Below are 23,772 nucleotides of genomic sequence, written 5' to 3' on the forward strand. Positions count from 1 at the left end.
CATGGTTCTTTTGACTGACCGAGAATCGATCGGCTGTTTATTAGAAGATACAAAACAAACGGATCCATGAAGACAGTAAAACCTGTCGGTCAGCGGACAGGCGCTGAAGTGGACCAAAGCTGAAATGTTGGAGCGACCCCAGCTCCCCCAGACTCAGACAGCACATCAGTTCAGCTCATGGTCTTCAGTAGATCTCATCCTGTTTGGACCCGGTTCCGCGGCGAGATGACACCCAAAGAGCCACAGCTGATTAGACTGCAAGCACTGGCTGCACCTAAATGAGGTTCCAGGTAAACTATCACCCTTGTTTCTATTGGATTTTAAACTTTTTTTTTTTTTTTTTTGCATGCTCACTACAGTATACGCACGATTCTTGTTTACTTGTAGTGTCATGTTACAGTTTGAGTGGCAAATTGGATGCGTGTAGTGCAGCTTAGAAAAGTAATTAGCGTTTTAGTTAGTCTAATAAGAAAGTTCCCTATGTTTTTGCAAGAGTTGATTATTTACCAGGGACAGTAAAAAGTTATTATACAGTGGTTGTTTGCCAATATCAAGGCATTAACCCAGTATCATTACAGACTAGGTTACAGTATTTAAATCAATTAGTTTAATTAGTAATGACACAGAAAACGGCAGCTTTAAATTTCACACTCGAGCATGATAATTGGTTGTATTTGGCATTCCAATAATACAGGCGTTTTACAAAGCACAGTAACGTGAGTGAGTGTAAGTATTATCAATAAGAAATTGCTGCCACATTGCCTGTACAGTTCCCAGTTCTCTGTTTGGGTGTGGTTAGTGGAAGGATGCATAACAATAAAACATATCTACAGGTGAATATCATAATACTGACTGAATCTGTTGTGTTATGCATATGTGTTGAAGCACTTCAGTACTTTGCCATATAACTGCTAGGATGGGAATGTTGCTGAAGGGAAACCTGGGGAGAGGAGTGGCGCTCTGCCTTCTGCTGTTGGCTCTGGGACATGAGGCCAGGGGCCAGAGAAGAAGAAAGACAGGACAGAAGAACAACTACAGCCTGCTCAACAATGGAGGAAACGGTAATTATTCATATGAGGTATCCACATGTTGGCGGTGAAGGTCAGTCACTGGATCTTGTGGGTGTAACAGACCGAATGAGACCCTCAGTTCTCCAGGTGGGAGAATCAAACATCTACCAGACAAGAAAAGACGACTCCTTCCTGGACAAGGCAGATGTTTATCAGAGTCACTTTAATCACCAGATTTTGTCTGGGTGACACTAGTGGAGCGACATACTGACGACTTACAGAGTTTCACAGCACATACTGGGGTTAGACCGGGCCGATATTGGCCTTTTGTTAAATATGGGATATCGGCCAGCCAGTGTCGTCCACCGCTGACATGATGGAGGCTCCTCCCTAATACTGAATGGGCGTGGTGTGTCACCCTGCTGTAAGGGGCTGTTGGGCCTAAAAGAATTGTATTAGTCTGGGTTTCAGTGGAGAGTTTGTGTCCCATGATGGTCTAAATGATTTTTCATAGGCTTTTCCATCCTGACAAGAATAAACTACTTGGGAGAAACACTGAATCCTTGTAATTTGGCATGACAATTGTCAAATTTAAAGATATAATATCGGCCCAAAATATTCAATCCAAAAATATTGATATTATTATCGGCCTTCAAAAATCCATATCGGTCGAACATACACATTGAAATACATTGTAAGAAGATAGGAGGACCTCAAATAAGGGACAATACAAGACATACTATGGACTGCAGATTGCACAATTCACATTCAGATTCACTTTCTATATATACAATTCAACAAGCAATTCGTCAAGCATAAATAAACTTGTGTTGGAATTTCATAAATTTCAATGCAATTGCAACCTTTCAACAGATATTGCTATCTATACTGTTTTTCTCTACAATTACAATGGCCTGAGGTTTTGTTAATTTCCCTCTCTCAGATCTGACGTGTTCGCTGGAGGTGGCCTTCATCCTGGACAGCTCGGAGAGCGCCAAAACATTCCTGTTTGAGAAGCAGAAGGCCTTCGTGTTGCGCTTCAGCACCCGCCTCTCCATGCTGCAGGTGGCCGGCTGGACTCTGAAGGTGCGCATGGCTGCGCTTCAGTACAGCAGCTCCGTGTCCATAGAGCACAGCTTCTCGGCCTGGAGGGAGCTGGATTTGTTCCACAGTACAGTCAGCTCCATGAGCTACATCGGCCACGGCACCTACTCCACCTACGCCATCACCAACGCCACGCAGCTGCTGGTGCAGGAGACGCCGGCGGACAGCGTCAGGGTCGCGGTGCTGATGACCGATGGAGTCGACCATCCCCGAAACCCTGACGTCATCTCGGCAGCAGCGGAGGCCAAAGGTCACGAAATCAAGTTCTTCACCGTAGGATTATCAGACATCGCCCAGCAGAGTCAGAACAGCGCCAAGCTGCGGGCGATCGCCAGCACTCCTGCTCAGCAGTTTGTCCAGAGTCTCACTGATCCTCAGATTGAGGAGAAGCTGTACCAAGAGATGGTGAGTGTCGGTGTGATGCAGGTGACCTCAGCTGACATGGCACCCAGGTTGATGTGAGATCTCACCAAACCGATCAGTGACGTCTGATTCACATGCATGGGCTCAGAGATAAGATGGATAGAAGATGTTTTCACTACTGATGTTGTCTTTGTTGCCACATACAGGTTGAAACCATTCAGAGGAGATTAAAGGAGCATTAAGTAATCTATGGCCTTTATCGACCTCTATGGGCGACCAGTAGGAATTACAGCAACATCGATAGAATTGATCTGCTCCTACACAAGTCTCTGGCTCAGCCCCGCCCCCAACCCCACTCTCAACCCCTTGAATTTACACATAATAAAGCCATATTTTCATAATAGTGACAAGTTCATTAAGATAGCTAATTATAGCAGAGATCCAAGAGAAACGTCGGTAACACTTTATTTGGATAGGCCAGTGTTGATACTCATCTATCAGGTGACAAAAAGTAGATGTTAAATAAAGTGTCACTTGCCTATTTGCTGCATCTCTACAGACTATATGACCCTAACCTTAAACTAACCCTAAACCTAACCCTAACCATGAAGGTATTTCTAACATTAACCCCAAGATTAACCCCAGATATTGAATATAGACTACTTTTCGCACAATTATGAGTATCACTTGAAACTTGACTTTATTAGACTAGACTAACTTGACCAGACTTTTTAGTGACACATAATAGTCACTTGATAGGAAGTTGAGACTATCCAAATGAAGTGTGACCGAAATGTAGTGAAGAGGGAATATCATGATGCATAATACTATAATAATAATACCAGTTTTGTCATTTGTTTTTTTTTTGGCATGAAAACGAGGCTTTTTAGCCCTAGTAGCTAAAATATCTTGCTGGTCACTTGCTTATACCGTAGTTCTGTCCTCCGTAGTTGAAAATGCCAGTCGGTGGGAGGAGATTGGAAATGAAATTGAAATGCTTTCAGCTTGACCAGCATGCGTTTTTGAGTTTATTCAATGGCTGAGGGTCGTAGAGTTTGTCTCAACCCGTAAAGAAACCTTCAATTGAAGTTAAAACATGAAAATCACCAGAAGTGGAGTTACGAGATTTTCACATGGGAACAGCGAAATGCTAAAGAGTGATAAAGAGATATCTGCACACTTCTCTAAATGCAAAAAAAGATTAGGTTAATTGCAACATGTTTTGGCAAAATGACACACAGCGAAATGCTAAAGAGTGATAAAGAGATATCTGCACACTTCTCTAAATGCAAAAAAAGATTAGGTTAATTGCAACATGTTTTGGCAAAATGACACACAGCGAAATGCTAACAAGTATTGGCAAATAGTTTTTCCTGCATGCTGTTGGCCGCTGCTGCAGACTCTCAGTACACACAGTAATGCAGACTGTCACTCTGACCGCAGCCTGTGGCTCTTCCTCGCTTGTGTTTATTTTGTCCTGTCCTGCCCACTCTGTCCTTACTGCGGGTTCAAATCTCAATGACAGGATTGTGTCTGCATGGGGGCTTTCCCTCCTGTTCTGCATTTTCCATACACACAGAAATCTAAGTCTAATGTGTGCAGCGGGTCACGACCGGTCTGGACACCCACAATAACACGGCTTGTTCTGCTTTCCAAGAACGCATGAAATTTATTAATTCCCATTTATTGTTCATGAGAAAAACACTGTGCATCACGCTGAAGGTAGAAGCCAAGGTTATCAGGAGAGGAGGGAAGCCGCACACTGTCATGAATTAGTTTTCTTTTATATTATGGATCGACGTTTTGGCACGTATTGCCTTCTTCAGGATAAAATATCACATGTCATTCATCATGTCAGTGACATACTAGTCTACAAAACATGTGTTTCAAATCAATGACTGGGCAATCAGCATGAGCCTAGAAATAGAGTGTCTAGAAAGGCCATTCATCACCAGGAAAGGCCATTCACATCCATATGTCTACAATATTATAATACTACCATCAGATTCAATGTAAGGATTCACAGAGTAAAAAAAGTGTAGAAAAACATTAGAATACATATACAATTAAGTACATATAAGTAGAAAAAGGTAGTGGAGAATTCAATAATGCACCCCAATAAGGAATGCATTAAATCTTGCATGAAGAGCAGAGTAGAAAAGGAGCAAAAATATCAAAATACTTCATTAGTAATGCCCATTGAGTCAATGTGTACATATAAGGACATGCATTAGAAACCTATAGGAAACAAATCTATAACAATCTATCAGGAATAAGCCTAGAAGAAACCAAGGTTATACCATACCTCATAAATTGATCTTTCCTGTCTGATAGCGGAGCGATCTGTTTCTGTAATTGAACTGTATCAGTGAACTGCTCAAGAAATCAAGAAATCACACTGAAACTCTGTTTGTCTCATGTTGTTTTGCATCCAGGGTGCAGTTGCATTCGAAGGGGTAAGTACTTGATCAGAATTATAGCATTATAATTCAATATTTAATTACAAATTGGTGCTGACGATGGCACTTGGAGAGACAATGACCTTGTCTTGTTTCACTCTGTCAGTGTCCGCAGGCCCAGGTGTGTTTGTGTGAGAGAGGAGAGAGAGGTCCTCCAGGAAGTCCAGTGAGTATTCAACAAAACATTTATGATCATCCATATAAAGACAATAACCTCGACTGATAGGCCATTCTCTCTGTGTGCGTTGCTGTTTTTCTTCGTCAAATCACAGTTAGCGTCACACTGGCTTCTAATATTCTCATTTGACTGAGATCACAAGCCAAACTCTTACAATACTCATTTACTCCAGGGTAAAAAAGGGGATCCAGGCTACAGAGGCCCAACTGGTCCAAAAGGAGGAAGGGTAAGTCCAACTGTAAACAGAGAAATAAAGTCTATTTGTAATGTTTCAGTCTCTGATGTTAATGCAGCTCATGGTGTTTCGGTCTCATTTTCTCAGGGAGAGCCTGGTGTGAACGGCCGGCCTGGAGGCGAAGGTCTGGAGGTAAAACGCTTCTCCTTTTTATGCATAACTTTTATGCATCAGAGGTGGGATCAAGTCAGCTTTGCTTGAGTCCCAAGACAGTCTCAACTCTTGAGTCCCAAAGTCTCAAATCAAGTCCCAAGTCTAAATGTAGATTACCAAGTCAGAACAAATCAAGTGTTCAGTATCAATTAAATATCTTAAAGAAAGCTAAATATAGGACTATAGGACGCAATATGGTTTTAATAGGATAAAAACTTGGTAAGAGCATCATGAGTTTGATTTCTATAATCAGTTTCAACTTCAATAAATTCAATCATTCCATACAAATTCAGAAAACAGAATTTAAATTCAGTCGTCCGCTGGAACAAATCTCATCACTTTCAATCTAAGTCATTTACACAAACACAAGATCTCAAGTCAAGACTTTAGAAACCTTTTCAAGTCATCAAAGTACGAGTCAGAGTCAAGTCCCAAGTCACCAGAACCCACGTCAAGTCAAGTCTCAAGCGATTAAAACTGTGCCTCAAGTCTGACTCAAGTCCATGTCATGTGACTCGAGTCCCCACCTCTGATCACTAACAAGTCAAGTCAAAAGTCAAGGTGTTATAAGATGACCTGCTCGTTTTTGGATAAAACATTGATTATTCAACACTTTTTACAGGGCCGTCCAGGTTATAAGGGCAATAAGGTGAGTCTGCTCTGTTTAATTTGTTGTTTTGTTTAAGTAAGTTGTTTGTTTGTTTATAAATGAACCGGAGGGTCTGATCCTGTGTTTGGTCTTCCAGGGAGAGAGAGGAGACTGCGGCACTCCTGGAGAAAAGGGTGACATTGTATGTTCATTATTAATTACATTATTTCACTAAATACTTCAGGCTTGGTCCTCGTAATGAATCGACTGTCATCTCACAGGGCCCCGAGGGACCGACAGGCCTGCGAGGACCGAGAGGAGAACAGGTAGAGTGGTCGGGTCACGGGTGTCGGTGATATTATTATAGCAACCATAAATCTAGGCAGCCCGAGACAAATGTTAGCATTGTGAGCCTTAGTACTGTGGTTTTTTTTACATTTAAAATGAAAAGCTTGATCATTATGTAATTTCATATGTAAAAAATTCTACATACAGATTTTTTGTGCTATTTTTTGGGCATGTTGCCTGATTATGAAAAATACATTTCCTCAGATCGAGCTTCATCAGGCCCTTGAACATACAGATGATTACATTAATGCATACTGTACATATTGATACACGAAGGACAGATAGATAATGTAGACATCAGACAGTCCATTCACTCTCAGATATGGAAAATGGAAGTGGAATTTGTCTTTTTCCCACCCCTGCACTTATGGAATGTGAATATTGGATTATGGGTAATCCTGATACTAATGTGGCTATCCAAAGCAGTGAATCCAGGCTTGCAGGATATTATTCTTCTACAGGAGCAGACTTTGTGTAGTGGGATTAGTGCAGGGACCTGGCCGCCTAGTACCACTCTTCCTCCTCTGTGCTACTGGCACAATGTCAGTATAGCCTTGTTATTCTGTGAGCTTGGCCTGAGAATTGAAGGACATGAAAGCCGTGAATGTTGTTTTTAATCCGGCTGTATTTTTCGTTTGGTAGGCCGGGTTAGTTGTGTCCTGCAGATCAGTCGTACGGCGTGGGGGCGTCGCGTTTGATCATCATGGCGTGTATATTCAGTATTTATGATCAGTATTTAAATTCATGCATGAATTTTTTGTGCTGCGGGACGCACATTTTCTGCCGCAAATGAAAACAACGCCCGTTTAGGCTACCTGTCATTTTAATAGATGCTTTAATGCTATGATCAAAGCAGAGTCGTATGGCACGTTGCATAAGCTTATATGTTTGTTTTGCAGGGAGCCAATGGACCACCAGGAGACATGGGGCCTGAGGGCCCAACGGGACCTAAAGTAAGTTTTGTAGAGATCTGTTCCAAAATGCAACACATCCATTTTGGGGGGAAAATCATTAACTGCAATTCATCAGTCAACATCTCTAAAATACAGAGGATCCTGTCCATAAACACTGCAAAAAGCCATCTTAAGTCATCTTGAGTCCTAAAATCATAATTTTCATAAAACAAGTGACAAAATCTGCCAGTGTGGTTAGATAGTTTCACTTGTTTCCAATGCAATTCAACTTGTTTCAATACTTTTGTAGAATCAAGTGTCATTTTCTTGATAGTAGAGCAGTGATCTGCCTTATTCTGACTTGTTTCAGGATACTGATGCTCATTTCTGCAAAATTCCTGAAACAAGTGAAGCTGCATTGGAAACAAAATGAGTTTTCTCACCTCATTGGCAGAATGTTTCTCTTGTTTTAAGAAAAATAAGATTTGGAGGCTAAATATGAGACTAAATGACTGGTTAAGAGATTTTTTTTTTTTTGCAGTGAAGCCATTATCATTTTGACAACTTTTGTCAACTCTTCCCCACATGGGGAAAAAGTGACCGTACAACATCTCTATTGTCAGTCTGTAGTTTTGCCAGAAAAGGAAACATGAAATGACCTTTAAAATGTGTGTCCAAGGCTATTAGGATGCTGAACCCTTCATCACTATAGAACTGTCCACAGCTTTTCAACAAGGAAGTCTTTATCCGGAAGGAATGGAGAGCGATTTACAGCACATTCAGGAAGAGTCCAGACATTATCAAGAGCAGATTTTATTAAGGGAACAAAGTGCTGCTCTTTATTTCTTAAATTCCATAAAAGGTTGCAGCAAGATTACTTGGTCATTTGGCTTCACTGATTACCAGGAGGTCTTGTAATTTTCCTGTTTCCAATGAATGTCACAAGGATACAGATGCCACTTTCACACACTTTCATTTAGGATACAAAATACACACATACATGGATATATCAGCAGCATCGCCACTATCAGGACTGTGTTAGCTTTGTTGTCACTGAGGCCGTCCTGTAAAATGTCCCAGGACGCTGCTGACAATGTTAACAGCTTCCCTAAAGCCACACAGACATTTCATGGGAATTCAAACCTCCGTAGAGCTTCTGACAGCTGGGAGAAAAGCACAGTGAAAACATGAATAGATATCTGTGAATGTAAACTGAGTAAAATGTTCCGATGCAGTCCGCTGCTTGTGTCGGCATGAAGCCTCTTCTTTTGTGCGACATTTTAGTTGCCATACCAACAAATCACGACACGAGTTTAATCGTTCTCTATGAATGACTTACTGAATAGTTTCTGAATGGGGCATCAAGACAAACTTCAGTGGAAAATAGACTTTATCAGCTGCTATTTCATTTTGACGTCCTCAGTAACTCTGGGATCTTTGTAGTATTCCTTGATGATGTGGATAGGCCAGACTTGTTTTCCTGAAATATGTGCATCACCTTAGTTTTGGTTGTGGTTTAGTTCAGGCATGCATGCTGAAGTGTCCTTGAGCAAGATACTTAACCCCTCGCACCCTGAGTTTCCCCTTAAATTTCCTCTTAAGTAGCTTCAAAGTTAGAAAACACATTTTTTCCCCTACTGTATGACAACATTACATACATATTCTGTATCTGCTCATTCCAACGCTTATACTGAGTGAAATATTCAGACCTGAGATGCCTTTTTTTTTTTTATGGCTGCACCATTACAGCAAATGGAAAGAAATCTAGCTGTTTGTGCATCATTTTATACACATTTCCCTGTAATTCAGCCTGACATATTTGATATCTTTGGAAACCTTGGGATCTTGACTAGAATTTAAAATAAAGTTCTGTGGTGTTTGAACAAAGCTTGGCTGAGAAACGTGTGTTTGTAATGATGGTCGCACATGCAGGACCGGCAGGATAGACTCACTACTGGCTCCTGGAGCGAAGAATCAAGTATATTCATTTTAAAAAAAACATATGTTGGGACGGCACCCGGCACATCTGTTAGTGACAGGACACAGACCTGAGGATGGTCAGTATTTCTGTGTCAGCACATGCACCTCTGACCTGCTGTATCTGCCACAGGGAGACAGAGGATCCATCGGTGCTGCTGGACCGCCTGGGGACATTGGTGTTGGATTCCCAGGAGCCAAGGTAACACATTAATATTAGCATTAATATAATAACATCTTCTATAGTAGTATAATCTTTGCATATAATCACACTTTATTTGGATAGTCCAATGTTGAAACTTCCTATCAAGTGATTATAATGTGTCACTAAAAAGTCTACTGAGTTTCATGTGATACGCAGTGTGAAAAGTAGTGGTTAGATATTCAATGTCTGGGCTTGGGTTCATCTTAGGGTTAATGTTAGAAATAGGGTTAGGTCAGAGTTAGGGTTGCTTAAGGTTAAGGTTAAGGTTAAGGTTAAGGTTAGGCTAAGGTCAGGATTAGTCTGTAGAGATACACCAAATAGGCAAGTGACACTTTGTTGAACATCTACTTTTTGCCACATAAGTTTGGTTAGTTGAGTATCAATATTGGACTCTCCAAATAAGATGCAATAAATAAAAGACGCAAATACAAATAAAAAAAACAAGAGATAATAAAACAAAGTCTAATGAGAACCAGAGATGGAGCGAGAACATCACAAACTCTAGTCTGCAGTATTATCAAATCACTTGTTATTGAATTGTTGGAAACAGTTTTATGATGTGTGATGATCACAGGGTGAAAAAGGCCTTCAGGGACGGCCCGGTCTCGCAGGTCCTGTTGGGACAGGAGAGCCTGGACTGCCAGTGAGTATGGAGATACTGGGCTTGTTTTAAGGCGTCACGGCATCACGGTCTGATACACCGTTGATTGTTAATTTTAGGTCATTCTCATGTGTAACAGTGAGATGAGAAATTTACATGTCGCAATCTGTATCACAGCTATGAGTGTGTGGCTCTACGTTCAAGTCTTGTGCAGCACATGCTGTTAGCAGACACTTCATTATTCCAGTTGGGTTTTTTCCAGAGCCTCTTTTCATCCAGATTTTTTAAAAAAAAGTTGAAATCTTGTTATGGGAAAAGTGATGTGGCTGTTTACTCCAGGGTCCCCCGGGAGCAGCTGGAACACAGGGAAACCCCGGACCGTCTGGGGAGGGGCTTCCAGGGCCAAAGGTGAGAAAAAGCTTCGATCATGTATTGACTCAAAGCGGTGTGACCCAACAGTATGTAGGATTTAATTTCAACTAAACTCTACAGCAACTGAGCTCACCGATTAGTCCGTCCTCTCTAGTCAGAGGAGCGTTAATCAGTGAAATCAACCTACTGTCGTGTTGAATAAAAACCTGCATAGTGTCGAGTTACGATGGCAGAACTGCTGGTCTAGAGGGAGAGGAACCGACCATATAGTGTTGTCAAGATAAGTGAAACTTCAATACGACTTCAACTGGGAAAGATTGAAATGAAGATTGAATTTTATAATCGGTCAGTACTTTCTAATACTAAGCAAATGTGTTCTGCAAGCTGATATTCCATTTCAGCACCGCCTCTAGAGGGCGTGTGTGTTTACAGATTAGAAGAGTTAAAAGAAGAATTGGAAGAGGCAGAGACAGTGGATATGAAACTATTTTGCCTACAGAGTCGACACAGAAGAAACAACCAACTGACATTAAAACCCCCTGTGCAAAAGATATCAAGTGTGGTAACACACTGCTTGATAGTTTTTCTTTTAGTGTTGGTATTGAAGTCACAATCTTGGTATCATCATGACAACAGAAACTGACCAATAACCAGAGAGTTGCCGGTTCGGTGGCCAGAATCGACGACAGGAGGCGACTGGAGTGTTGCAGTTGAACCCCAAACCTGCTGTAACCCTCTGACCTCTGACCTCTCTGATGATATGCAGATGTGTAGGGAGCAGTGAATGTGTATATGTGCAAAAAAAATAAACCTTTTATCTAATGTAAAACGGCCACCAAATCACCTTCATCTCTACCTGTCCTGTATCTTGAGTCTTTGCATAATCTGTGATGGAGGAAAACAAAGTGATGTTTGACCGTCTGATGATGTTCACTGCAGGAGGCGCAAAGCAAAACAGACTGATTCATAGAAATGAGAAACACACAATGTCACACCGCTTGCTGCAAAACACTATGTTTATTCTAAGGAATTCACATTTTGGTCTTAGATCTTCATCAGAATACAAGACACCGGCGCACACAACCTTTTGAAACACATTGAAAATATACACTACAGTATATGAATGAAAAAAAGAGAGCTTTATTGTGAGAACAGTGATGTGTATCAGAACTCCTGGCTGTAAGTCAGACTAAAAACCTCTTGTGTTTCAGGGTGACAGAGGATACGACGGGCCCCGGGGAAACCGCGGCCCTGCTGGGGTCGGGGTCAAAGGTGACAAGGTAAACAGTTTGGAGATTGATATATACAGTAGTTTGGCAAACCTGAGCAAAGTGGCCGCTGTTGCTGCAATGCAATTGGTCCCAGAGAGTGAAATGACAATATTTTCAATGTTTTCAAGGTGCAGCCACACCACATAGGGTTACTGATTATTGTATTTCTTGTACATCTTTTTGATATTAAAATAATAAATAAAATATCTTCTTAGGGCAGTTATGGGCCGCCTGGGATCGCAGGTCTAGTCGGTGCTCCTGGTCCCGGACTTCAAGGAGAAAAGGTAAAAATCAGACTGTTATTTACAGATTGTTGTTTATCGTATTATTCATCAGAGGTGGGGACTCAAGTCATATGACATGGACTCATGACTTGGGACTTGACTTTGACTTGAAAAGGTTTCTAAAGTCTTGACTTGAGATCTTGTGTTTGTGTAAATGACTTTGAGATTGAAAGTGATGAGATTTGTTCCAGCAGACGACTGAATTTAAATTCTGTTTTCTGAATTTGTATGGAATGATTGAATGATTTAATTATTTAAGTTGAAACTGATTATAGAAATCAAACTCATGATGCTCTTAACAAGTTTTTATCCTATTAAAACCATATTGCATTGAAAAGTCCTAGATATTTAGTTTTCTTAAAGATATTAAATTGATACTGGACTCTTGATTTGTTCTGACTTGACTTGGTGTTCTACATTTAGACTTGAGACTTGACTTGAGACTGACTTGGGACTGACTTGGGACTCGAACAAAGTTGACTTGGTCACACCTCTGTCCATAGCTCAAATCCAAGGCAAGAAAATGACTTTACTGTCTGAAAATCACCAGCAAAACTGGTTTTAAAAATCCTCCAAGTGATAGTTGGTTACCTGCCAAAGTTGCAAATAGTTTAAACCAATAAATAAATTTACGATTTATTTTTTACGACACTCTTCTTTCCCTCAGGGTGATCTCGGCCCAGTTGGACCCGTAGGCCCCAGAGGAGCTCCAGGTATAGGAATAATAGGACCGAAGGTAAGACTGATTAATTGGCCGGGTGTTTGTCTCAGAAACAGAAACCATCACGAGCTGCTAATGGAGACGGACGTTTATTTCATACAGCAGCTGATTGTCTGTCTGATTATATTCTAAACTGTTCTGCATATTTTACCGCACAATTTCCTGGTGGAGTGCTGCTGGCTTGTCAGTCAAACGTCTGCCGGCTTGAAGCAGCGAGGCTTCCTCCCTGTCAGTCATGGAGGCATCAGACAGGCTGCTGTGGCTGGATGGTTTACAATCTAAGATACGGTCATTTCACATTCATATCAGGTTCATCCCAGAGATACATTTTCAGCATTTGTCGTTGGTCCTGAAGAATCGCAGACTGTTCCATTTTTAACAAGCAGATCAGCTATTTTTGCTCAGAATCTATTGGAGATTTTTGCTGATATTTGACCTGTTCTCTGTTGCTTATTAGATAGCAGCTTCTAACTGAGACTCGGGACGTTTTACAGCAACCAAACCATACAATCCTTGACCAATATTGTATTCAAAATCAAGATACAGGGTGAGAACAAATATCAAACACCCCTCTCTCTGTGTCATGAACAGGGGAACCAGGGTTTCCCAGGTGAGTCTGGACTGCCGGGGGAGAGAGGAGTGGGAGAGCCAGGACCCAAAGTAAGTAACACTGCTGCACTACTGAACTATCACTGTATATCTCCCATTGATTTGAATGGTAGATGATCTGCTGAAATAAAAACAGTTATATAACATGTATTGTTTTTTTCAAATTCCAATTCCTCAGTTGAATTGGAGTTGATGAGTTCATTCATGATTTGACCCCAACTCTTTTCATTTCCTGACCTCAGGGCGACCCGGGGTCAGAGGGGTTACCAGGTATTCCAGGTCTCCCAGGAGAGGATGGAGCCTCTGGACAAAAGGTAATGTAATGGTATAAAACCTGTTATCTCTTTTTTTTGACAACGTTAGTGTCCTTTTTTGCTGCTGTTTCATTGACTGTGTTCACATGATGGCAGGGTGACATCGGGCTGCCGGGGCTCAGGGGGCCTGATGGGGCTCCTGGGAAAGGCGTCCCGGGAGAGAAGGTACTGCAATCAGGATTTTACAGTCATACTGTATATATAACGTTTTCAGAAAATCACATAAATCCATTTTGATATTTTGATATTTCCAGATGTCATTGTCTAAAGACTGTAAGCTGCAGTGTTAAATTCATTAATGATTTCTAAATTGTCTTTAGTCTCTAAATAATAGCTTTTAGTCTTTTCAGAAAAATTCAAAACACACAAACATGATTCTGAAGCGAAAAACTTGTAACCGCACACTCAAGGCCCAAACATGATCGCTTGCCTGAAGACTTCCTCATAAGTTATCGTGTTATTTTGAAGAGTGTCAGCAACAGTCTTCTTGTGTCACTATGCTAGGGGGACAGAGGGGACCGGGGCTCCAGAGGCCAGCCAGGGACCGTCGGACCTGTGGGGCCAATGGGGCCCAAGGTACGTATACGCATGCTGTATATGAAGGGTTTCATGCTAAAATTCTATATAGCGATTTAGGAAAATAGAATTACTCAATTATTTAAAAAATACTGATTATTTTGTTGTTTTTGTCCTGAGTAAAGATCTTGAAATAGCTTAAAAATGGGTGGAGCAAATTGGGCAGCATGATGACCCAGTGGTGAGTGAGGTGGGCCGGGGTTCGATCCCCTGTGTCACCATAACTGCTGAAGTGTCTTTGAGCAGGATACTTAACCTCAATCAGTAGTATAGTATAAGTAAGTATATCAATAAATAAATAAATTGATAAAACCTAAACAACAGGCCATAATGAGTGAAGTTCATACCAGTAACCAGTTTTCAGAGAATGTATTTTAGACTGAAATTCTTTTTTGAATGAAACTCCTGATATGTTATGCTATCTTGCTAGCCTTCTCATTCCTCATAAACTAAATAAATAAATAAATGAACTGAGAATCTGACAAGTGTTTCCTCTTCAGGGAGAACCAGGAACTATTGGACCAGGAGGTGCAACTGGACCTCCAGGACGAGGCATACCTGGGACCAAAGTAAGAACATGTAGCACTAAGCAAAGGTGGTGTAGCTCTCAGCAGCAGAATAAGTTTACTTCATTCATCTGGATCTGGTTTTGACAGGGAGATCCAGGTCCAAAAGGTCCAACTGGACCTGTGGGAGAACCAGGAACAGGCCTAACTGGACCCAAGGTGAGTTTACTGTCCTGCCAGCTCCGGCTCAGCTTTAGTTTCCACTGAACTGACAGAGAGGAGTGCTGACACAGTGGTGTGTTGTGGTTTTCAGGGTGACAGAGGGACACCAGGGCCTGCTGGGCCTCCTGGACTGAAAGGAGAAGGACAGCCTGGTCTTCCAGTGAGTATCAACCTGCTTTACAGCCCCATCATCACTTTATAGTCACTCATAACTAGGGATGTGCAAAAGTCCATTTTCTCAAGGTCGACTAGTAGGTGGGCTGCCTGAACAGTTAGGCAACTAGTCAGTCTCAAGAAAGGCCTATCTTTAAATCAGGCTGCACTGTGGATGGGCTTAAGAATGAGTTTCTTGGCTATCTTAATAATGAAAAAGCATGAACTGTGCATTTTTTTGAGGCAGAATGTTTATCAGTTTCTTCTTAAATTTAGAAAAAAGGCAAAGAGAAATGTAAAAGAACTTTCTGGTCTGTTTCTTCCTTTGTGCTCATGCTGAACACAGACCTGTAGCCTCAGTCTAGTTTACATTTTCTGTGTGCTGACATAGTTTAGATGAATGATGAAACTTTAATAGGGCATGTTTTTCCACTGCTTTAATGAAATTGGTGGGATTAGGCAACTTTGGTGTCATCACAAAAAAAAGATGAAAAGGTTACTTGAATCTAAGAGGTTAAAAACAATCATATCAGACGCCATATCGAATATTATTGGCTGATGTTACTATATGAATCTCAGCGGAAAAAAAAACAAACAAAAAAACAACAATAAGCCTAGTCAAATACTCAACTGTTGACCGACTAGTAATAACCGCACTTGTCTGTGTGTCGTTTCTCCTGCTGCACCTCAGGGAGCATTAGGACCTCCGGGCCTGGCAGGAGAGACCGGACCAGAGGGCGTCGGCTTACCTGGACCCAAGGTAAAGTTGACACAGGGAAACACTAAAAGAACAACATGGTGGTCAAATGGTAATAGTAGGATATAGGTTCACTCCTGGTGCATTTTGATGCAGCCTACTCTAGTTACTACTAGTTTTTGTGAGATTTAATTTCAGGCACATGCTAACACTCATTACCACACTCACTTCCTTAATCATTTCATTTTCTGCATTAGGGATACTCTAATTCAATTTTCCCTTGACATTTTTGGATTTTCTTGTTTTCTGCCATGTAGTGTTCTGTTGCAGAACAGTTACAGGACGGTCTATTCATGATTCAGTTATTTGATTCAGTTGTCTTTGCTTGTCATTTTGATTTTTTGTTGCTTTGTTCATTTGTGTGTTTCTATCTCTGGTTTGTTTTGAGGTGAGATGTTTCTCTGAACCCCTCAACCTGCACTATTTAATTAAATCTAAGGTGTTATTATTGTGTTCATAATCTCTTATGAATATTTACTTGACTTGATAATTGTTTTCTGCTCCAGGGAGACAGAGGCTTGCCTGGACCTACTGGACCTGCCGGGCTGCCAGGAATTGGGCAGATCGGTCCAAAGGTAATCCATCCTGTTTGAAACAATGACAAATCTGCAATTGTTGAAAACGAAGTATTGCATATCATTGTTGGCGGAGCATGTAATCCTTCCAATGAAGTAAAAACTTGAAAATTTCCAAAATTGTGAGTTCCGAGATTTTCATATGACAACACGATATGAATGCTTTGAAATCACAGTTGGTGTCCAGATAGATAAGTGTATTTTTCTCCTGCAGGGTTCAGCTGGTCCGATAGGTCAACCTGGTCCACAGGGATTACTTGGAGAGGGCATTCAAGGACAAAAGGTACTGCTGTCAGACCCAAACCCAGATGTCGCTTATGCTTGTTTACTCTTCAGTTTGTATTACTGGCAGTGTGTCTTCTGAGGCGGCAGGTTGATTGAAGGATTGAAGATGCCGCTTAGCCTGTTTTTATCTGTACCCAAATAGGTAAAGCAATTTGTTCCTACTGTGATTGGTCAGGAATGTTCTAGGCAAAGGACTGAAATATCATTGGTCAAGGCACCATTGAATCAAACAAACCGCTGTTGTTGCTGCCGGCAACGTAAAACGCATCACTTCCTGTGGACCAGAGGATTTTTTCCCAAGAAAGAGCTACCAGACAACAGGTGTTTAGAGCAGGATATAAAGGATCTGATGTAACTATCCCTAAGGTGAGCACCTATATAGCAATGTTGCTTGGACGTTAAAAAAGGGGGGTTGGGTGAGAGCAGGTAGAGAGAGCAGGTATACTGGGCTATCGTTTCATTATGTTGAATGAGACTGCTTTACAACATGTGTTCCTCCCAACATACACAGCCTCATCTAGTTTTCTATTCCTCTGTAACATGCTCTGTGCTCCATGCTTCCAGGGGGAGTCTGGGTATCAGGGGATCCCGGGCCCCAGAGGTCCTCCAGGACAGGGTCTACAGGGAGACAAGGTGATGTGAACCTGCTGCAGCACAGTATCATCAGCAGATTCATCATGGAATATGAAGTGATACTAAATCTTAAAAAGATAGCATGAGGTTAAAGCAAATTATGGTACTTTTTAAAAGGAGAGGAAGTAACTTAAAGCTGCACTAGATAGCCTCCAACTCCTTTATAATCAAAGAAGCAATGGAAATCCTGTTTTCCACAATATAGGACCTTTAAAGCTGCAGTAGGTGAGATCTTCATGTAAAAATACACCCGTCTTATCAGTCCAAATCACAAGTTGGGGTTTCAACAGAGAAGATCGTCCCATCCCAACTAACTGAGACTCCGCAGATTTGCCCTATTTGCCCAAATTCATTTCAGGTGTGGTCACTGGCGGGAAATTGTGTCAGCGCAGAGGAAGTGAGGAACTGAGGAACTGAAACTTAAAACTTTCTCGTTTCACAGCAGCGAGTGAGTGCCCCATCCAGATAAAGCTGGATTCACCAATGATGATTGCAAAAATTCAAACAGTTATCGTCCGCTGCCACTCGGTGCCACTAAAGTGTGAAGTTGCCTAGAGCAGCTTTGAATGGATTACACACTGTATGGTGTCAGAGAATGAGTAATGCTCTCACCTCCTACAACATCTACTGTCATAGGGCTGCAATAGGCAACTTTGCATGTTGGCAGCTAGAGGTAACTGTTTGAACTTTAATACCCAGAAATCCTGTAACATGATGTCAGTAAACTGCTCTGCGATGCTTTATATCAAAGGAAACCAAAGAGACAAGAGAGGAAAAGATCTAACGTTTCACACATAAAGGACACACATAAAAACTTGCCTAGTGCAGCTTTAAGTCCTTAGCTGTTAGATTGGTACCACAGATTGGATCCTCTATATTTTCGAGGCACTGATGATGAATTTCAGGTTTCAAGTTTTGTTCTTTTGGCAAAATGGATATAAATGAACACTTCCATTTGACAGATGAAATCCAATTTTTAATCTTAAGCAGAGTTTTGCTTTCCTCTTGCAGGGGGACCGAGGGTTCAGAGGCGAAAAAGGCAAAAAGGGAGACAAAGGAGATCCTGGCGACTCAGGAGCTGCCGGACCGCTGGTACTGGATTTTGTTGTCAGACTAGTTATTCCATTAATAATGTGATTGTTCATTCGGGCAACAGAGCGCCCTGGTGATTACAGACCATACCCTGCAACAACCATTGATCCAAGAAACAATTTCCTTATAACACTGTGTTTAATATAGTAATTCAAGTGCAAGTAAACCCTTCAATATGTGAATATCTGATAAAGCAATAACTGCTCTCTTGAATCACAGGGTAGAGTGGGAGACAAAGGAGAGCCTGGACTTACAGTAAGTGTCGTATATCATTAATTAAAATAGATCATTAAACTAAATCAGTGACCAACCAATTCTAAAACTATCATACCTGCTATCTTTCACAGAGGGAAGAAATCATCAAAATAGTGAGATCAATATGTAGTAAGTGATCAATCAGTTATGATTCATACTACATGGCTTTTGTAGGAGAATCAGTGATGTTGAATTTTGACTTTAAAACTTTGTTGATCTGTTATGTCCTTGGCTACATGACTACATTTATCCCCAATTTGTTTTTTGTGATTAATAAACTATCCATCTATCTATTGATCTATTCATTACCTTTCTCTCTCTCTCTCTGTTCCCTGTCAACAGATTGTGGAGTGAAGTGTCGTGAAAGCCCCTTGGAGCTGGTGTTTGTGATCGACAGCTCGGAGAGCGTCGGCCCCGACAACTTCAACGTGATCAAAGACTTTGTGAACGCCCTCATCGACCGCGCCTCGGTCAGCCGGGAGACCACGCGGGTGGGCGTGGTCCTCTACAGCCACATCAACATGGTGGTGGTCGGCCTGGGACACGAGGCCACCCGCGACCAGATCAAGTCCGCGGTGCGCGCCATGACCTACCTGGGCGAGGGCACGTTCACCGGCAGCGCCATCCAGCAGGCCAACCAGGTGTTCAGGGCGGCGCGGGCGGGCGTGAGGAAGGTGGCCATCATCATCACAGACGGCCAGGCCGACGAGAGGGACTCGGTGAGTCTGGAGCGGGCGGTGAAGGACGCGCATGGCAGCAACATCGAGATGTTTGTGATCGGGGTGGTGAACCAGAGCGACCCGCTGTACGAGGACTTCAGGAAGGAGTTCCACCTCATGGCCTCTGACCCGGACGGGGAACACATGTACCTGATCGATGACTTCAAAACACTTCCAGGTGAGCCGCTTGCATGATCATATAATGTGCTTATTAAAGGTCCCATCTTCTCTTTCCAGTGTTTTATTTTATGTCTTGAGGTCCATTAAAAGCTGTTTGTGTGGTGTCATGTACCAAAAACACTCTCAATCCAATTTTACACGTTCCAGCATCTCTCTGAGCCTTACCAAGAACAGGCTGTTTCTGTTGCTGTGTCTTTAAGGCTCATTAATATTAACGGCCCCTCTGTTCTGATTGGCTAACCGTTTCAAGAGTGAAAAGTGAGACACCGCAGCCCGGCGGCTACAGGTAGAGAAAACACTCTGGTAATAAACAATGACAACCGCTCAACCGCTTTGAAAAAAGCACTTTGTTAGTCTATTATTTGTTACAAAAATTATAATGAGCGAACCTTTGTGACGCCACAAAGTTACGGAAGTCCAAACGGCTCGTTTAGAGGCTCGCTTTTCTAATATGGTGACCGTGCGTTTTGATACTTTCACAATGTTTAGATAGCCTCCAACTCCTTCATAATCAAAGAGGCAATGGAAATCCTGTTTCCAACGATATGGGACCTTTAAAGCTGCAGTAGGTGAGATCTTCATGTAAAAATACACCCATCTTCTCAGTCCAAATCACAAGTTGGGGTTTCAACAGAGAAGATCATCCCATCCCAACTAACTGAGACTCCGCAGATTTGCCCTATTTGCCCAAATTCATTTCAGGTGTGGTCACTGGTGGGAAAAACTGAAACTTAAAACTTTTTCCTTTCATAGCAGCGAGTGAGTGCCCCATCCAGACAAAGCTGGATTCACCAATGATGATTGCAAAAATTCAAACAGTTATCGTCCACTGACACTCGGTGCCGCTAAAGTGTGAAGCTTTAAAAGGATTACACATTGTATGGCGTCAGAGAATGAGTAATGCTCTCACCTCCTACATCTACTGTCACAGGGCTCTTGAGCAAGGCACTTAACCTTAACATAACAGCTCCAGCAGAGCAGCTCAATGGCCACAGTAGATCTGTGAACTGAACTGGTGTGAGTGTGTGTAACCGTATGAATGTGAAGCTGAGCAGTGCTGAAAAAGGTCATGTGTTCTCAGCCAGCCTCCCCTGGATAAATAAAGGTTAAAATATACTGTATGTGTTTGTCTTTATTGTCTTCCAGCTCTGGAAGGCAAGCTGCTGAGCCGCATCTGTGATTATGAAGAGATGCGTTTGTTCAGCCCGATCCCCAGCTCCAGACTGTCTCCAGGAACCCCCGAGGTCTCCGGCAACGTCCGGGAACCCCCGTACAGGACCGACACTGACACACCCTCTTACACTGGAGACTTCAGGAGAGTACAGATGGTGGTGAGAAGAAGAAACCACTTTTTTACATACCAGGCCTCCTCCTCTGACCAACTTAGGTTACAACTCGAAACTAAATGCTAAACGCTCAAAAACGTCTAGTATTTTCCAGTATGACCACATGTTCGCTTCCTCCCTAATCACCTTTGCCTCTCTTATTTACTCACTAATTACCGGTGCTGGCTGGCTTGAGTCCCCAGACCACCTGAAAATAAATCCAGGCAACGGTGCCTCCTGGTGGTCCAGTCCAGTGGTCCGGGTCGTGAGCCATGTAACCTCAACATCCTGGGTTCGAATCCGGCCTGGGACTTTTGCTGCATGTCATCCCCCCCCTCTCTCTCCCCCAGTCTTTCCTGTCTCTCTCTCTTTCTAGTGTCAACTGCCACAATATATTCCCTCTGTCGTTCCAGCCCGGGCCTCCGGCGCTGCGGCCCGACAGAGAGCCCATCACTGCCCAGAGACCCAGGATGGACGAGAGAACCACCACAGAAACCCTCAGATTCCCTTTCTTCGACAGAGAGCCCTTCAAGCCCGTCACAGAGTTCCTGCCCCCGTCTGAGGTGAAGAACCCCACCCACAGCATGGTGATGACGGGGGTCAGAGGACCGGAGGGCCCCACTATGAGACCCCCCGCCCAGGAGAGGCCGCCGCTGCTGTCGCCTCCGATTCCTCCACCATCGCCCTCCGTGTCAGGTAACTGCTGAGCGGCTGAGGAATCGTTTGGCTAAATTCGCTGATTTGTAGGATGGAGATATCTGTGAGTAAAACTATAACTCCTGTCTATTCTTGGAGAAAAAAGTTCTCGCTGCCATTTATGTAACATCCTGAAAACCTGAGACAGAAGAGACAGATGAGCTGCTGAAGACACAAGCAGAACTGACTTGATATTTTGGGACTAACTACTAATACCTTCTGTTTTTCTTTGCGATTGAATGATTGCAATGATTTAGCTTTGGCTACAGATACTGAAGTATTTAATGCCAATAAAACTCATTTGAATTGAATCGATATCATGGGCTTACAGCTTAAACTTTGACAGTGAACAAAGGAAAAAGAAACACTGAATCTTGCTTTTCGTAAACTTTTCTTATGGGTTTCAACCCTTTGTGGCGTCTTCATCAGGCAATACTAATTTTATTAATTAAGAGTCCCATTCTTATCTTTGTGCAGGTGCCAATGGGAAACTTTGAGGTCAAAGCCTTACACAAAACTTCAAAAAAAACAACTGCACACTGCGCTTGCAATACTAGCGAAAATGTATTGACATTTCAGTATTAAAACCTTCAGCTATATCTTTCTTCAGATGGTTGGAGGTTTTAACACCGAACCGTCAATATATTTTCACTAGTATTGAAAGAGTGCAGTGTGTGAGAGTTTATTTGAAATTTTGTGCAACCAAACATCTTCCAGCCAGACAGATATCCATCACAGCCAAATGAGATATTTAGGTTTACAAGGACTTAAGAAATGGATAGATCTTTGACAGGAGAATTAATGGTCAAATAATTAAAGCCTTCAGACTAAGAACCATATAAGTCGATTCTTAAATTCTTTCAGAGGCCCATGGAGCTGCAGTTGTATAACCAATCCAAATCATGTGTGAATCAATGTGAATTTGACGCATTACCTGAAATTAAACAACCTCTCCTGTCTTTAACCATGAATGCGCGCATCACTCCAATTTATAGTGTTTAGACAATGAGATTTGGCAACATCACTCATCTAAAAAGTCAAGAACCCACATTCTCACACGGTTCTTTGTCTCAAGGGTTTAATCGCCCCCTCACAGGTTTGGAGTGTGACACTTGATGTTTTCTGTTGTTCCCAGAGGAGCGCTGCGGCCAAGTCCTGGACCCGGGTCCGTGCCGGGACTATGTGGTGAAGTGGTACTACGACGCCACGGCCAACGCCTGCGCTCAGTTCTGGTTCGGAGGCTGTCGAGGAAACAGCAACCAGTTTGAGACTGAGAAGAGCTGCAAAAAAGCCTGCGTCAAGGTCTAACACACACCTACATGTTATGTTCCTGTTTACTTCTTCAGCACTCATAAAACATGTTGTACTGACTTCAAATGTGAGTTTGCTGCAATGTCAATTTCAGTGCCTTAGTATTTTACTCTTACTTTGACAAGGATGGGAAAATGGACCGCAAATGTTGCAAAAGTGACATTATTTGAGTGAATGAGCATAAGACAGGGTTAAAGGGTTACAATTCTATTAGGGACTATTAAATATATATGGCTTCTTCTGTTTGCCAGAATGATTTATCCATCAGTTTTGGTGAACCAAGCTAAATAAATGAGGAACCTAAGAGGGGAAATAGACAGAAACACTGGCAACGTTAATGCAGACAAAGAGGATCTATGTAATGTTACTTACACACTGTTGAGCAGTTATGTTACCACTAACCTTTCTCTTCAGAGAAGTAACCCTTTTGTATAATGTAATAATGTATTTTTTTAACTTTATTTTTTTGTAATGTGTATTTGTTTTTAATACTGCATAATGTCATTAAAGATCAAATAGACCAAAGCAAAAACTGTTATGACTTTGAATGATTTAAATGGATCGCTGTTGTCGAAAACCACATGTAGAGAAAACATTTCTCACAAAGAAGAAAAATGTTTTTTTCATGGATGGCCACGTACTTTAAAATTTTTACAATGGCTTTTTAACAGCATTCACTCAACACATAAATTGAAATTTCAATTCAAGAAAGAAAAACACTAGAATTGCAGTTGTGTTTCTGCACAACAGCAATGATATGAACTTGGCCAGATTTTCAGAAGCTTCAGACATTTTAATTCT

General features: G+C 42.0%; 1 protein-coding gene across 1 annotated transcript; it reads left to right on the top strand.

The window, feature by feature from the left end:
* The first annotated feature begins 195 nt into the window (after positions 1-195).
* Positions 196-23,390, top strand: col28a1b (collagen, type XXVIII, alpha 1b). Its single transcript, XM_071924382.2, has 35 exons — positions 196-290; positions 916-1,061; positions 1,954-2,519; positions 4,913-4,933; positions 5,043-5,102; positions 5,287-5,340; positions 5,437-5,481; positions 6,125-6,151; positions 6,249-6,293; positions 6,373-6,417; positions 7,339-7,392; positions 9,443-9,511; positions 10,089-10,157; positions 10,455-10,523; positions 11,699-11,767; positions 11,974-12,042; positions 12,710-12,778; positions 13,355-13,423; positions 13,615-13,686; positions 13,783-13,851; positions 14,191-14,262; positions 14,763-14,831; positions 14,919-14,987; positions 15,082-15,150; positions 15,835-15,903; positions 16,407-16,475; positions 16,690-16,758; positions 17,325-17,393; positions 18,405-18,485; positions 18,705-18,740; positions 18,833-18,869; positions 19,083-19,637; positions 20,786-20,970; positions 21,378-21,660; positions 22,796-23,390. Exons 2-35 carry the CDS (start codon positions 917-919, stop codon positions 22,966-22,968), a joined length of 3,591 nt encoding a protein of 1,196 aa, XP_071780483.1. The 5' UTR covers positions 196-290; position 916; the 3' UTR covers positions 22,969-23,390.
* The last annotated feature ends 382 nt before the right edge of the window (positions 23,391-23,772 follow it).

This window comes from Centroberyx gerrardi, chromosome 12, assembly GCF_048128805.1.
Source record: "Centroberyx gerrardi isolate f3 chromosome 12, fCenGer3.hap1.cur.20231027, whole genome shotgun sequence".
NCBI lineage: Eukaryota > Metazoa > Chordata > Actinopteri > Beryciformes > Berycidae > Centroberyx > Centroberyx gerrardi.

Bases quoted from the DNA above. Each gene is read 5' to 3' on its own strand.
- col28a1b (XM_071924382.2), top strand. From the start codon at position 917: ATGGGAATGTTGCTGAAGGGAAACCTGGGGAGAGGAGTGGCGCTCTGC. The intron at 12,043-12,709 runs GTAAAAATCAGA...TCTTTCCCTCAG, and splicing joins CCGGACTTCAAGGAGAAAAG to GGTGATCTCGGCCCAGTTGG. The intron at 20,971-21,377 runs GTGAGAAGAAGA...CTGTCGTTCCAG, and splicing joins TCAGGAGAGTACAGATGGTG to CCCGGGCCTCCGGCGCTGCG.